Source organism: Lates calcarifer, linkage group LG16_LG22, assembly GCF_001640805.2.
Source record: "Lates calcarifer isolate ASB-BC8 linkage group LG16_LG22, TLL_Latcal_v3, whole genome shotgun sequence".
NCBI lineage: Eukaryota > Metazoa > Chordata > Actinopteri > Centropomidae > Lates > Lates calcarifer.
The window spans coordinates 6,522,604-6,536,279 of record NC_066848.1 but is presented as its reverse complement, the minus strand read 5'-3'; the positions used below and the strand labels follow the sequence as shown (position 1 = coordinate 6,536,279).

At 38.4% G+C, this 13,676-nt stretch overlaps 1 protein-coding gene across 1 annotated transcript in view; it reads right to left on the bottom strand.

Moving 5' to 3' along the window:
- Positions 1–69: 69 nt before the first annotated feature.
- Positions 70–13,676, bottom strand: part of eys (eyes shut homolog) — a 140,041-nt gene continuing 126,434 nt past the window's right edge. Inside the window, exons 43-50 of the mRNA XM_051076578.1 lie at positions 12,823–12,995; positions 7,582–7,764; positions 6,332–6,498; positions 5,403–5,547; positions 3,268–3,442; positions 2,866–3,038; positions 2,594–2,755; positions 70–1,449 (exon numbers count right to left, since the gene is read on the bottom strand). Coding sequence (XP_050932535.1) covers positions 257–1,449; positions 2,594–2,755; positions 2,866–3,038; positions 3,268–3,442; positions 5,403–5,547; positions 6,332–6,498; positions 7,582–7,764; positions 12,823–12,995 — 2,371 coding nt within the window. The 3' untranslated portion in view covers positions 70–256. The remainder of the gene's footprint in view (positions 1,450–2,593; positions 2,756–2,865; positions 3,039–3,267; positions 3,443–5,402; positions 5,548–6,331; positions 6,499–7,581; positions 7,765–12,822; positions 12,996–13,676) is intronic.

The following is a 13,676-nucleotide window of genomic DNA, read 5'->3' as shown; positions in this document are numbered from 1 at the left end:
ATATCTCAGTAAAATAACTGTAAAAAAAAAAAAAAAATCAAATGAAAACTGAGCTGTAAACTGTTGAAGAAACAAGTAGTAGAATATAGTTTAGTGTCAACTAAAACTAGAACCTAACCATCTCAAAGTGTTACACAAGTCTCTTTACAGACAAGTCTGTAGTAGGGCATTATAAAATACAGATAATAGCAAGTTTAACATTGTGTCATAAGGGGAATTTTTAGCTACTGTATATCAAGAAATGAGATTTTCACTACTATTCATTTCCCTCATAAACATTAAAACCTTCACTATTTTTGAGAAACAGCACTGGTTGGATATCTTCAAACAAATAAACATTTTCGAGATTTCCATCAAAGCCCTTTGAAAACAACTGAGAAGTGACAACTGATACATTTTTAAGTAATTCAAACCCTCCAAAGTAAAGCTGACCCCCATAGTTTAAGGCCACGTAACGCTCAAATGGGTCCACGTCTTCAAAGAAGACTCTCTTCTTGTTCAGGAACACCTGAACAATGGTGCTGTTTAAAGAAATGGAAACACTGTGCCATTTGTTGCAGCACAGTGTGAGGTTTCTGAAAATTAATGGGAGGGAAAGTCTCTCTCCAAGATTGACTGCAATTTTGAGGTGTCCACTCTCAAGGCCGACTGCGAGGTAGTCATCATCTTCGTGTTCGGCCTTGCCCATCCACATAATCAAACTGGCGTTCGAGTTTGTACGGAAGCTAAAAGAAACCTGTGTGTATTTTAAATTTCTCGTGTTGTATCTCGGGTCCAAGTATTTAATGTATGAGTTTCCCACAAACTTGAGATTGTCTGTGGATATTTCTACATCACAGTACCTACCTCCCCATCCTAGGGGGCATATGCAGCGGTATGAGGTCACATTAGATGGTACACATAGGGAACCATGTTTGCAGATGCTGTTTGCACAGCTTACAGACTGGTTACACACAGAGCCAGTCCATGATGGTGGGCATATACATGTGAATGACTGACCTCCTGCTGCCCTGCACTGACCTCCATTTTGGCACACCTTGTACCCACAAGCTGTCCCATCCCAGTCCCCTATGTTTGCTCCACTTACTGCCCCTGTCTCTGTTAACTCAAACTCTTGACCGTTGAGTATAAGTTCTCGTAGGCCACCAGTGAAGCCCATTGGTTCCCCTTCAGTTGCATCCATGGAGACGAAACTCAGGGTGGACACACCTCCAACAAAGATGTCTGTGGCAACATCAAGGGTGGTCATCCCTTCAGTCACATTTTCTTTAACCTCCTTGTTATCCAGACTAAGGAAGCCTTGGTGGCCAATTCGGCCAGTCTTCACCGTGTGCCAGGTCCTGCCGTGTGAGTCCACTTGCTGAGCAGACTGCAGGATGTGGGTACCATCCCCCAGATTGTATCGCAGCTGGACAAACCCAGATTTTAAGGAGAGGCAGAAGAAATCTCCTGTAGGAAGAAGATAAAACAGTCTAGTCATAGATTTTGTAAATAAATAAGCTTTATCCCCTAAAGGGTCAGTTCACCTGCTATTTGTACAGTAGAAAATACTGTCAGTGTAACCTGTTGACAGCGGTGTCTATTTTATTTATAAGACGTTTTGGTTTTATTTTTAAATGTAATGTTTAAATTCTCTGAACAACACATGGAATTCTACTCATCTCAATCTTAAAGCTTGAAAATATTAAAATCTAAATTTTCTCCATGCCTGGATAGAACACAAGTCGCAAAACGGTGCAATGTCTGCTTGTGACCCCTTCCCCAGGCTGAATGTGTAATGCGTAAATACGTTTTTCTTACAAACCTCTCAGAGTAGCATGGATTTATATTTAATGACCTAAAACCAAGCCCATATTTGTTACTTTGTTTTGCAATACATGCTATTTATTTTATGTTTTTCATGCAATTTTTTTGTCTCTGCGTGTTTCTAAAGTTCAATTGAATTTGCTCTCTTGAAGTTTTTTTTCTTTGTCTATTTGGAGTGTGTGATTTACAGTATTTTTCAAACATTCCAGCATTTCACAAGGAATAAATTCAGAAAAAGTCAGATGAAAGGATCTTAATTTAAGTAGCAGAACTTTTTTAAAAATCCTGTCCTGTGACTCACCTGGAGACCCTCCAGATTCATCGTGACATCCAGGTTGGGACCTCACACTTTTACTACATGTTGGTGTTGCTTTTCTGTCAGTAGAATACTGCTACATAAACTGCCTGACATTTATTATAATCACTTTAACATTGAACATTATAGTTAGTTAATTACCAATATGATAAAATATCTCTTTTCAGATGCCTTTTAGCATTAAATTGTTACAGTTTAATTCAAAGAATTTTTATGATAGAATTATGGAGGGTGCTCCAAAACTGCATTGCATCATACACACAATGGAGCATATTTGTAGGGTTAAGTGCAAAGTCTCTATCATGTATCATTCTTTTGTTATATTGTTGAAACAAGTCACAGTGTCAGGACATAAAGAGAAAATGGTAATCCTGGTTCTTACACATCAACAGACCGACATTCTGCACAGTAAACAAGCATTTTCTCTATTACTATGAAGCTGGCACTAAATATGAAAGCAAATTTTCTCACCTGCTCTTGCACTGAGATGCTGTGCAATGTAGACAAGAATGCCATCAGGTGACAAAGGCTGGAACTGCAGCTGCAGAGCAGTCCTGTGTCTAATACTCAGAGGTGGGAATGACATCCATGAAGACAGGTTACTGCTGAAGTATGGATCACTGATGGTCACAGCTGAACAGGCAAAACAATACAGCAGTTAAATAATTGAACTGAGAATGTCTTGTCTTATTAAATAAATAAATAACATATATAATGATACAGTTAGGGTTCAGTGATGCCACCTTTTTCACAGTAGAGCCCCGCAGTCCCCAGGGGGCACTGGCAGGTATATCCATTAGGGAGAGGGATGCAGGTGGAGCCGTGGGCACACAGAGGAGGGGGACTGTGCTCAACATCACACACAGACACGGTCTCAGAACACAGTGCTCCTTTCCATCCAAATGGGCACTGGCAACTGCAGACGGACACAGTCAGATGCCGCAAAGAGCTTGTAAACACTGTCATTTCCTTTCGCTATACTTGCACTGCGTTACTGATTTTCTGTAGGTCATTGCTGTCTAGTCACAACATATGATGCAGTTATTGGGTGCATTCCACTCAAAAAATAAGGCTTTCATGTGTTATTCATAGGTGGAATCATAAATAATCAGAAAATGAATCCAGATAGTTTTTTTTCCACTTACTACACAGAAGAGCCAGAATCCACACACATGCCTCCGTTCCTGCAGTGAATATGAACACACAGTGTGACTCCACACTGACCCACACTGCGCCCAAAGGCTGGATGTCCCGCAGGCTGTCCCAGTACTTGGAACTTTCTGTCTCTCCCTGTTCGGAACTGCACATCAAAAATGCACCCTTTGAAAAAAAAAAAACAAACACACCGACAGCCAAACTGAGGGATAACTTTCATTCATCTGATAGAGGATTATCAAAGGAAACAACATCCTTTGTTTTACTTGTATGACAATCAAAGGTGTGCACACAAAAATGTGATTAAGATCAGAATTTTGTTTCCTGCTAAAATAATGCCAGTAAAAAGGAAAACACCACTCCTTATGTGTGCTGTTTGAGATGAATTTCTTTGATGATTGTTTATTTTATCATGTGATTTTTTTTTTTCAAAAATTGAGAAGACATACTTAAATCTGCACATCTGTATTCAGTGTTAACTCTTGGATTTGATGGAAGAATCTCTATGGTTCACACCCAAGATTTCAGAGGTTTTCAAGCCCCTTTGCCATCACACATCCCCTTCATCATGTTTGCTTTTTGCTTTCATAATTCAATTTTATCAAGACAATATTTGCTTTGGCCTGTATCTGCAGAGCACAGGGCCCTCTATAAATACAAGGCCTGAGCACAAGCCTTATAGTCATCTGCACATGCAGACTCCCTTCTCTCCACTGCATTAGTCATTGGCATAAACAGGATGCAGGGGAAATGTCATGCTCATTCATGAATATTCATGGCATGATGCTGTCTACTTGGCAGACTCAAGTGATGGCTGCGGTGCTGCAAACATAGACCATCGAAAAAGCGAGGCAGATTTATAAGGAAGATTATAAAGGCTGGATATTTTTGTTTTAGCTGCACACACCAACTCTTGTAAGAGAACCAAGAAACATGAGCAGCTAAGTCTGACAATTATAGAGAAAAAGATACAAGCACACTGGAATCAATTTGTTTTTGCAGGAAACATTTTCTTACAAAACTTTCAAATAGTTTCACAACATTTTCTACTAAGTTCCTACGGCAATCTTTAAAAATCATAATGACAGTGGGTCAAAAGGTTCAAGTTCTTTTAGCAAATCTAATAAAATGACTGTGTCAAAGCAGCATGAGTTTTAAACAGACAAGCTCAACAAACTTCCCCATTTCTTGTTATTTGATCAACAGCTTAAATTGAGTAACTGATTTTTTTTTCCAGCAGCCACAGTGTCTCCTCTGCCACTTTTCCACAGGGGAGTGTGGATCTGTTGATAACTGGGAGTGAAGTGCATTATCAGTGTGTTCACTGCCAGCCATCATGATTAGAGCTCGAGGAAGGTCACACAGATCTGATTAGACGCTCATGAGTTCTCATTACATCCTGAGCAGAAAGGTTATGGTTCCACCAGTGTCGCCTGGCTCAGGTAGTGCTTACCCATAAAGGGGGCTATGACGTTCTGATACAGCCGTGGACAGACTGATGCTTCACCATAGCTGATTTGATTTTTGAAGGTTTATTTGGTGAGCAGAAAAATGAATTATATGATGATAAATAAGCAAACACAGAAAATCACTCCTGTCTTTAAACATAAAAAGCTCTTGTTCACCTCAAATGGATCTACCATGACATTTATAATAACAAGCTTCATTGCTATAGTGCAGAGACTGCTGAATATGGTTATGATGATATTCATCGCTGTTGTCATCATTACGGTTATGGCAATTTTGCTCCACAGTTCCGCACATTAGCAGGCACAATGAATGCTCTCCACAATACATTCCTACACCTGAGAAAGAGCATAAATGATGCTGATGATGACAAAGAGTATTTGTATGGCATCCTTGTTCAAGTGACTTATCAGCAGAGGAATAGATTTGCACTCAACACACAACTGAACAGGGTGTGAAGTCATTAAAGGGTGCAGATGCTATCAACCTCAAAGCTCTGTTCTGGCCCCATACAAAGTCTGAGCCTGTAACTCCCTTTTCATTACACACCCTCCCCTCTGCTTTCAAAGAGACAGAGATCCTAAGAAAAACTCCAAGCCCCCAGTGCTCTAACTACAGACAGCAGTGCTGGGTTGTAATGAAGCTGTAGCCGTCTTACCCTGAAAGCCATGACGGAACCTGGAGCCAAGTGGCAGTAGTTCAGGGGTGTACTCATTATATCCACCTACAAAGAGCTGGTTGAAAACATTGAGGCCGACCAGGGGTCCTGGAGACGATCCTGTCCTGTTACGTTGACCATCAACCTGAGAAAGGCACAGTAAAATGTCAATACTCAAGCTGGGGTCTTACATCTGCAAGTGCCAGTGTGAGAGCACAATTTATTTAAAAATCTGCCAGGGTTGACAAAATGTATGACCTTTGGGATTGATCACCGAGATATTCAGTCTGTGTCCACTTATTAGGCACAGTAGCTACTACAGTACAGCTCCATGCTTTTGCCCCTGAACAGACTAAACTCCTCGAGGCATCAGTTCCCCAGGGATCTTGGCCCCTTCAGCTGACTCGATAGCGTCCCACTGTTCCTGCAGATTTTTCAACCACACTTAACATTATGCGAACATCCTGTTCTACCTGATCGTTGGACCGAAATGATGTGTTGGTACAAAGAGACCTGATGTGTTCCAAGAAAACATTTGTCTCACTGTAACACCGTTTACCAGCCAACACCACCAACAATCTATAGTGTGTGTTTGTGTATGCAGTACAGTATCTGAACTTAAACTTTAAATTGGGGGACTATAGGAAAAGGCTGAATAAATGGGTGAAAATAGAGGTCACAGAGATGGATTGATGATCTCAAAAAGGGAACAGTGTTTACCAACCTTTTTGGCCTATGGCCCCTTTATTTTTAGATGAGGCCATTTATTTGTGTCATTCTGCACATTAGTTTATCTGTCTGGTTAGATGCTAAACTGCATTTTGTTCAGGTTATGACCTTAGTGTGGACAAGAGCATGTATTTGTAGAGGTAGAATCATTCAGTGCTTACAGAAATGCAGAAATTACACTCTTCTAATTATCAAATCACCTTCAGCCATCCTGTTTTCTTTGACCTTCCAAATGTAACAGTGTGAATGTTGATCTGCTGGTTCAGTCGATCACTGACAATGATTGCTATGCCCGATCCAAGGTTAAATTTATGCACAACTCGGCCATTTCGCAGTCCCAACACAAAGAAGTCATCACCATCATTTCCTGCAAAATATATGAAATTTGCCATTAGCGCAGCAGACTCAAGATGTATAATAAACATTTCCTGTTAAACATCCAGAAAAACAAACTCAAACAGAAGTGTTCTGCTTTCAGTAAAAACACTCATTATAAACACTACATCTGTAGAAAACATTTAGAATAAATAATACATTTGTTTGCTTAAAGACGAATTTACATAACCGTGGGTTTTATTATATATTATGCCTATCTACTTGTTTAATTTGGTGTAACTTGATCACTGCCATCAAAGAATTAACTCTGCTCCATTCCTTGGTGGTGCTGATCAGAGATGCCACTTCAATAAACCAATTATCATATGAAGTGTTTGTATTTCATCTATTCATATATTGCAGTTTTGAAATTGAACCATTTCCAACAGTGCTGCTCACACTCCTGTCATGTGTTTCATTATTCATAGTGCTCTTGTTTTGTTTTTCACCATGATGAATTGTACTCTCAAGAGAAAACAAGTGCAGAAGATTCACATGATCTTGTGTTTTTTCCCCTCCTCCTTCTTTTGATGAAATATTCTGGTGACAATGACACAGTGGTTACCTGCTACCAAATCTGACCCTGCAGAAAGGAGATCCTAATTTAACGTGATGGCTGCTGACAGCATCACAGTGCACCTACACCTCAAAGTCTGTTTAAGGCAATTAACACTAATACTTTTGAGATGCTTGGCTCACATGTTGATTTTATCTTACCAATGCCAACATGTTTCTTTTGAAAGTCAAGAACAATAACAGTTTAGCTGGAAATCAACTAATTGCTGGACTGCAGGAAGACTCATTATTAATGTCTCAAAATCTGCCAAGAAAGAAAATCCTTGGGGAATCCTCTTGATTAGAGGATCTCGGAGGAGAGTGGAACTCTATTAGATAGCACATTACCATACACAGCGGGTGAAACCTCTCAAAACAGCAATTGCATGTCTTTTAAAATCCTTAATGAAGTTTGACAAGTAAAATCCAACTAAAGAGACATCTCAAAGTTGTTTTCCTCTTTTCATTTGACCGTAGGACTTATTTTAAATTGCAGCGCGGGTGTCAGGATTGAGCACACCTTGTCCTTTATGCCCAGCGAACAGGATCAGGTTGTCTTTCACAGCTGATGAATTGTTGGCGAGCGTGAACTTCAGCTTGAACTCGTAGAAGAAACTGAGGCTCGGGAGGGAGGAGTAAGCCACAAAGGAGGTGTAACCAAACTCATCAGTTCCACTGAATCTGGCACGAGTTATGTTGATGGCTGCAAAACAAAAACACCTTTTCATCACGTTTAAAAGATGATATCTGTGTTAAAATGTGACCTGTGTGAATCAGGTCTGATTCATCATCTACCTCACAGTTTACCAAAAGATGGCACTATTGCTACACAATACATTCTGGGGCTTAGTGAAATATTTTCTTTTTTGAATGCTATTAGATGATGACCTGTTTTCAAATACTATCACCTCCTCAGTCCCGTTCTATTTTCATTAGTAGCTGTTTAGGAAGGGTTCTGGTGAGCAAGCATTGCTTCATACCCAGTGTTCACAAAGGTAGTACAATAATCCTTGTGATTCAATTGCAATCTCAAGTTTACTTATTCAGAACGCATGGTTGATTCACTAATGCTCTCTCATGTATTCCATCTCAGCATACCCATCTTCTTGATTTTACACTTGGGACTCAATGTAAATTTTACCTTGCTCATTCAAAATTACATGCTGCTGCTGCGTGTGTGTGTGTGTTTTCTTTCTTTCCTTTTTTTTTTTAACACAATAGTGAGGATTCAAACACAGAACTCCTCTTCTTCACTGGAAACACCTTGCATATTCCTCTGCAGCCCCAGGCGATGGTTAAGAGGGGTTCAGAGCTCCCCTCTGTGTCTGCCCTCATCTCTGTTTGGCTATTAAATTATTAATAAGGCTGGAAATGCTTCTGTTATCTTTTCTAGTCTGGCAGAACTGTATTTTCCTGTTGTTTCATTGGATGGCCACAGTGTTATAGCTTACTTTTTAAGCTGTGTTGTGTTTGAATTGATCATATACATGGTGATCTTTTTGCCCTGTAATAACAATTATGTGTGTGTGCTTTTCTCACCTGTTCAGACCAGATACAAATATGAAAACCATCATTACAAAATTACATTACTTTAAATGTGTTAATGGTGGGCTATTGACTCTACCCTTGAACCTACTGTACAAATTAATTATCTGAACTGATCTAAACTAATATGAGCAAATTTTAGATGACTAGAAATGAATTAAATTCCATTATTTCAGTGTGATATGGAATTATTCTGCTAGTTAGTAGTTTTTAAAAATACCCCCCCCAAAAAAAAAAAAAATAAAAAATGGACAAAAATATGTGTTCACATCTATCATTCTATTAAATGAACAGACATAATGACATGAACTGTACCATCTAATGAAATCCAAGAAAACAGCTTTGCTTTAATTACTAACTTTGTGAGAATTATGTTATTTACACTTGTACATTATTGAGGCCACAGTTAGTAATGTTGCTATGGTAAGTACCATTATATTGTAAAGTTTTGTTTCCCTGTTTTTGTATATGGGATGGTTACACGAGACAAAAAAACCCAGTTAATTCAATGGCTCTGCCCACAAAAAGAGAATATCATAAGTGTTCCCTCCTGGTAATTTCTAAAACAAAACAGCCCATCTGCATTTAACTCAATGGATACTAAAAAAAACTTTGAAGCTCCATATTTTAAGAGCTTTCCTAGAGGCATGTTTAGTCTTGATTAAGGTTGATTTTACTATCAGTTACCTTTGAGTGTGTTAAGCAGGATATATTGAAAAACACAAACCCATAATAACTCATAAGAACTAAAGGTGATAGGACTGTAGTAGTGAATTACTGAGTAAATCTTTAGGTTTTTGTTACTCATTCAGCCATTATTTGCACAGCCACGTATTCTCAGGCATATGGCAGGAGCAGTGTATTGAGATTTGTAGAGATAATATCAATAGAAATCATTCAAGTTTACAGGTATACATTTATGTGTTCCTACTCATAGTTTTGTTAGCTGTCAACAAAGAAATGCACCCATGGATTATAACACCACACTCTGTGAAGCAATATTACACAGTATTTCCACTTTGCTGGGTATTTGTGTAATATGGTGCAAACGAATAGGAGCAGCAGAGGAGAAACAGAATGACATTCACCAGATTGTGAAATGCATTTTTGACAAAAACTGCATGTATATGGTGCACTTCTTAGCTGCCACAGAGCAGCTGGAAATATAACACATCTCCTGAATGAGAGATGCAGCATACAGTATACTGTTATACTCTTTTCAGTCTGTGAACAATGCAAGGTTAACAGAAATTTTACTAAATCAATACTAAACTGATGTGCTGAGGCAGAATAATGCTGCATAGTGCACAGAGCATAAACATTAAAATCCTTGAAAAGGGACTATATAAAATGCATCTATGGAAATATATATATAAAGATTGTATTACATAACTGTATGTCTACACTTGGATGTTATTTGTATGTTTATTATGCAACTGTTAAATCAGTGTTAGCATTATATTTCTTGCATAACTCAGACCTGAAAACATTTGAAATTAAAATGATAATCACATTTGCAAAAGGTAGTTCTGTGCAAGTAGTAAATTTCACATGCAGTGCATTGTATTCAGTAGTTTTTTCTCTATTAATTCTAAACATGAATCTTTTACGGGAGGTATGGGCAACTTGTGTACAAAGGTAGATCATTAATAATTCTAAGTGAAATTATCTTAAATATCCATTAATGTTTTATGAGTTAGACTCTTGAGGCATCAATACCACTTCCTAGTCTTCCTTTTCATCCTTTTCCTGCTTCTTCACCTACCAGCCTAATCTATTAAAGGGTATATGGGAACCAAGAACTGTAAGTATTACATTTAGAAAAAACATATCACTGTTTCATGTTTCTTGGTAAATGACCAATTTAAGCTTTTTCTCAAATAGAGAAAAAGACAATTACTGTGCTATCACTGACAGTATTCTGCTAAGGTTAGCACATAAGGAAAAGTACAAGTACCAAGTAAAAAAAAAGAGAGAGAGAGAGGCAGAGAGACATTAGGAGTGATCACTTTTGACTCTGATCTCATCTGATGATATCAGGATTAAAATTCAAACGTCAGCCATACACTTAGTGTGACACTGGAAGGTTAGATCACTCTGTTTGGTATGTGGGTGAGAGTCTGACTGGAGCTGTGGCATGGCTGAGTGACTTATGTGCCAAGCACCCTGTTGCTCCAACACTCAGTTTAGTCAAGCAAAACCTTTTGTTTCTGAGAACCCATGGCCTGTGAAGCCCCCTCCTTTATGGTATTTCTGTTTGGAAAATATAATAATTTGAAGTATTATAGAATAGAATATTACCACTTGCTATCATTTCTAAATCATTCAGAATACTGACATGTAAGTCAAATTTTTTATTTTTTTCATTGTGTTGTTTTCACTTGTTTTGAACTATGGTTATGCTAGTAGCTCTGTGATGCTGTATTTAGTCACAGCCATGCTTTAAGCTGAATACTAACATCAGCATGCTACAGTTATAATGCTAACATGTTGATGTTTAGCAGGTGACATGTTTACCGTGTTCACCATCTAGGTTTAGCCTGTTAGCATGCTAACATTTGCAAATTAGAACTGAACACAGTATTTGGGAGCATATCTATGCTCTCAGGGTCCTGTGTCTGTGTCTATGTATGTCTATAAATAATATTGTCAAGAGAACAGTCTAGACCTGAGATAACTTATGTTATGATTTGGTGCAATATAAATAAACCTGCCATGCCTTGACTTGACTGTAATCCCCAGTTCAATATTGTGTCAATGCATATTAACTATTCTGCTGTGTTTGGGTCAAATTTGACCTGTTTCAAGTAAAACTATTTCATAAATTTTGTTTTACTTATTTATCAATTAAAGTTTTAACACAGCTATATAAACACAACAACAGTACCCTTAACCTAACCTAACCTAACTCCTAACCCTATCAGTTGCTCCAACCCTTGACCCTAACACCAACCCAGTTCATAAGTTCCCTCAAGTGTAAGCCTATTATACTTAGAGCCATACAGTAGTGCTGGCTAACAGAAAAGTCTTTTGATAAGTTTCCACAATAGCCCATGTCATATGAAGCAAATACAGAGCTGAATAACATCTTTTTGAGTTCCCTTATGTGCTATACAGATCTGGGGAACATAGGACCCTGGGAGAGCACATGTAGAACTCAGGAACACAGGACCCTTTGTCATGTTCCCTTTATGTACCAAATAAATCTTGGGAACATAGAATCCTGAGAACATAGGAATGCTTCCTAGTATTTGGTCATACACCCAAGTATTTAAAATTTTAAATTAAACACCCAAGTAATTTTGAAATGGCAATGGTGCTAGAGGAAATGCTAGCAGGGTTTGTGATAATAATAATACATAATAATACAGGTAATAATAATAATATGGTTAATGCATTCTGTTAATTAGTTCAACAACTGTCACTTGTAACTGTACAGAAGTCAAGTCAATTTTTATTTATATAGCGCCAATTCACAACAGAAGTTATCTTGAGGCACTGTATATATAGAGCAGGTCTAGACCGTACTCTTTATATTATAAAAATTATTTTATAAATTTACAAAGAGAGACACAACAATTCAATGACTTAACTTAGGTGGAGACAATTTATAACTTCTGTTTTTGTGTTTCAATATTTCAATTATTCAGTATGTAACATTTAACAGATCCCCTCACACCTATATCTGTTGTTAGATAACTGCATGACAATTATAAAATGATCTGAACAAGGGTCAAAATACTAATAGCTCAGAAATTATCATTAGTACCAGTTAGCCAGGCAGCATTTTATTACCCTTGATCAAATCTTTTTTATGGCTGTGGAGTTGTGTGATAGAAATGGAAAGTTAATGTATGACAGGGTATTGTGTTATACAGTAGCCTGTAATGAAAGTGAAAATAAGAAAAGTTACTGTGGAAATTACAGCTGTTTGGAAATAAGCTGTCCTGAACTAAAAAGAGTCCTTTGGAATATTCAGCATAGCAGCCATGAGTTTTGCTTTGATTATCAGACTGTTGCTGGAGGAAGACATTTCTGCCTTTTCAGCAGAATTTAGTTTCATTAATCCCTTTACTTAACAACAGCTCTCATTCTACCAACTGCTCAAGGCTCTCATTCACCAACTGTTTGCAGATCAGCCTCTTAATAAAGCTGCTAAATCTACGCTGCATTGATCTGTGCAGAGCTGTGTGGAGCTGTTGTTTGTAACACTTACGTTCGTCACACAGTAGACCTTGTCTTCCGTAGGGGCAGAGACACGCGGCTTCCAGTGGCGACTTTGGGATGCATGTGGCACCGTGACTGCAGGGGTTGCGCTCGCAGGCATTGAACTGGCACAGCCGGCCTGTGTAGAGCCAGGGGCACTCGCAGAACCAGTCCTCAGCATCACTAAACATGTATACATGGAGGGAGACATCATTAGGCCAGAGGTGAAAATGGACCATGACATTGTAGCAACATGCCCAGATGCTTTACAAGCTCACACAGTGGTCTGCTGAGCACACAGGGAGAAGAGGGAGGATAAAATAACCCACCCCGTAATGCATGAGAGATCTGAAAAGACGTTAGGAGTAAATGTGTCCAGCCTGGTGGAATTCTTGTGATATATGAGATTTGCTGACATACAAGCATTTGAATGTGCAGATAGTGGTGGAAAAAGATAAGAATGTTGTTAAGGACTGATTCATCTTAGAAACTACTGCATATCCAGAAAAGACTTCTCATGTCTTTGGGTAAATGTAAACACACACACCCCTGAAAAATAACCACAGAATGCAGATGATTAGTAGTATGTCAGAAAACTTATACCTAGAAATTGTACAAGATTTTCTATGTCTTCATTCCTCGATTCATATGCGTGTGCTTCATCTTTTGGCAAGAAGAGGAGGGTGATCTTGCATGCAAAGTAATATCCAGACAGGGATTTTATAAAGTGTTCTAAGATGTGCGCAACTTTGAAAGGTATAATATCAGATAGAGGAAGCATTGGTGGGGTTTCAAATCTATAAATTAATAATGTGTTTTGAGCAGCAGCACTGCAGGATGTATTTTGCTCTTTAAAAACTGGCT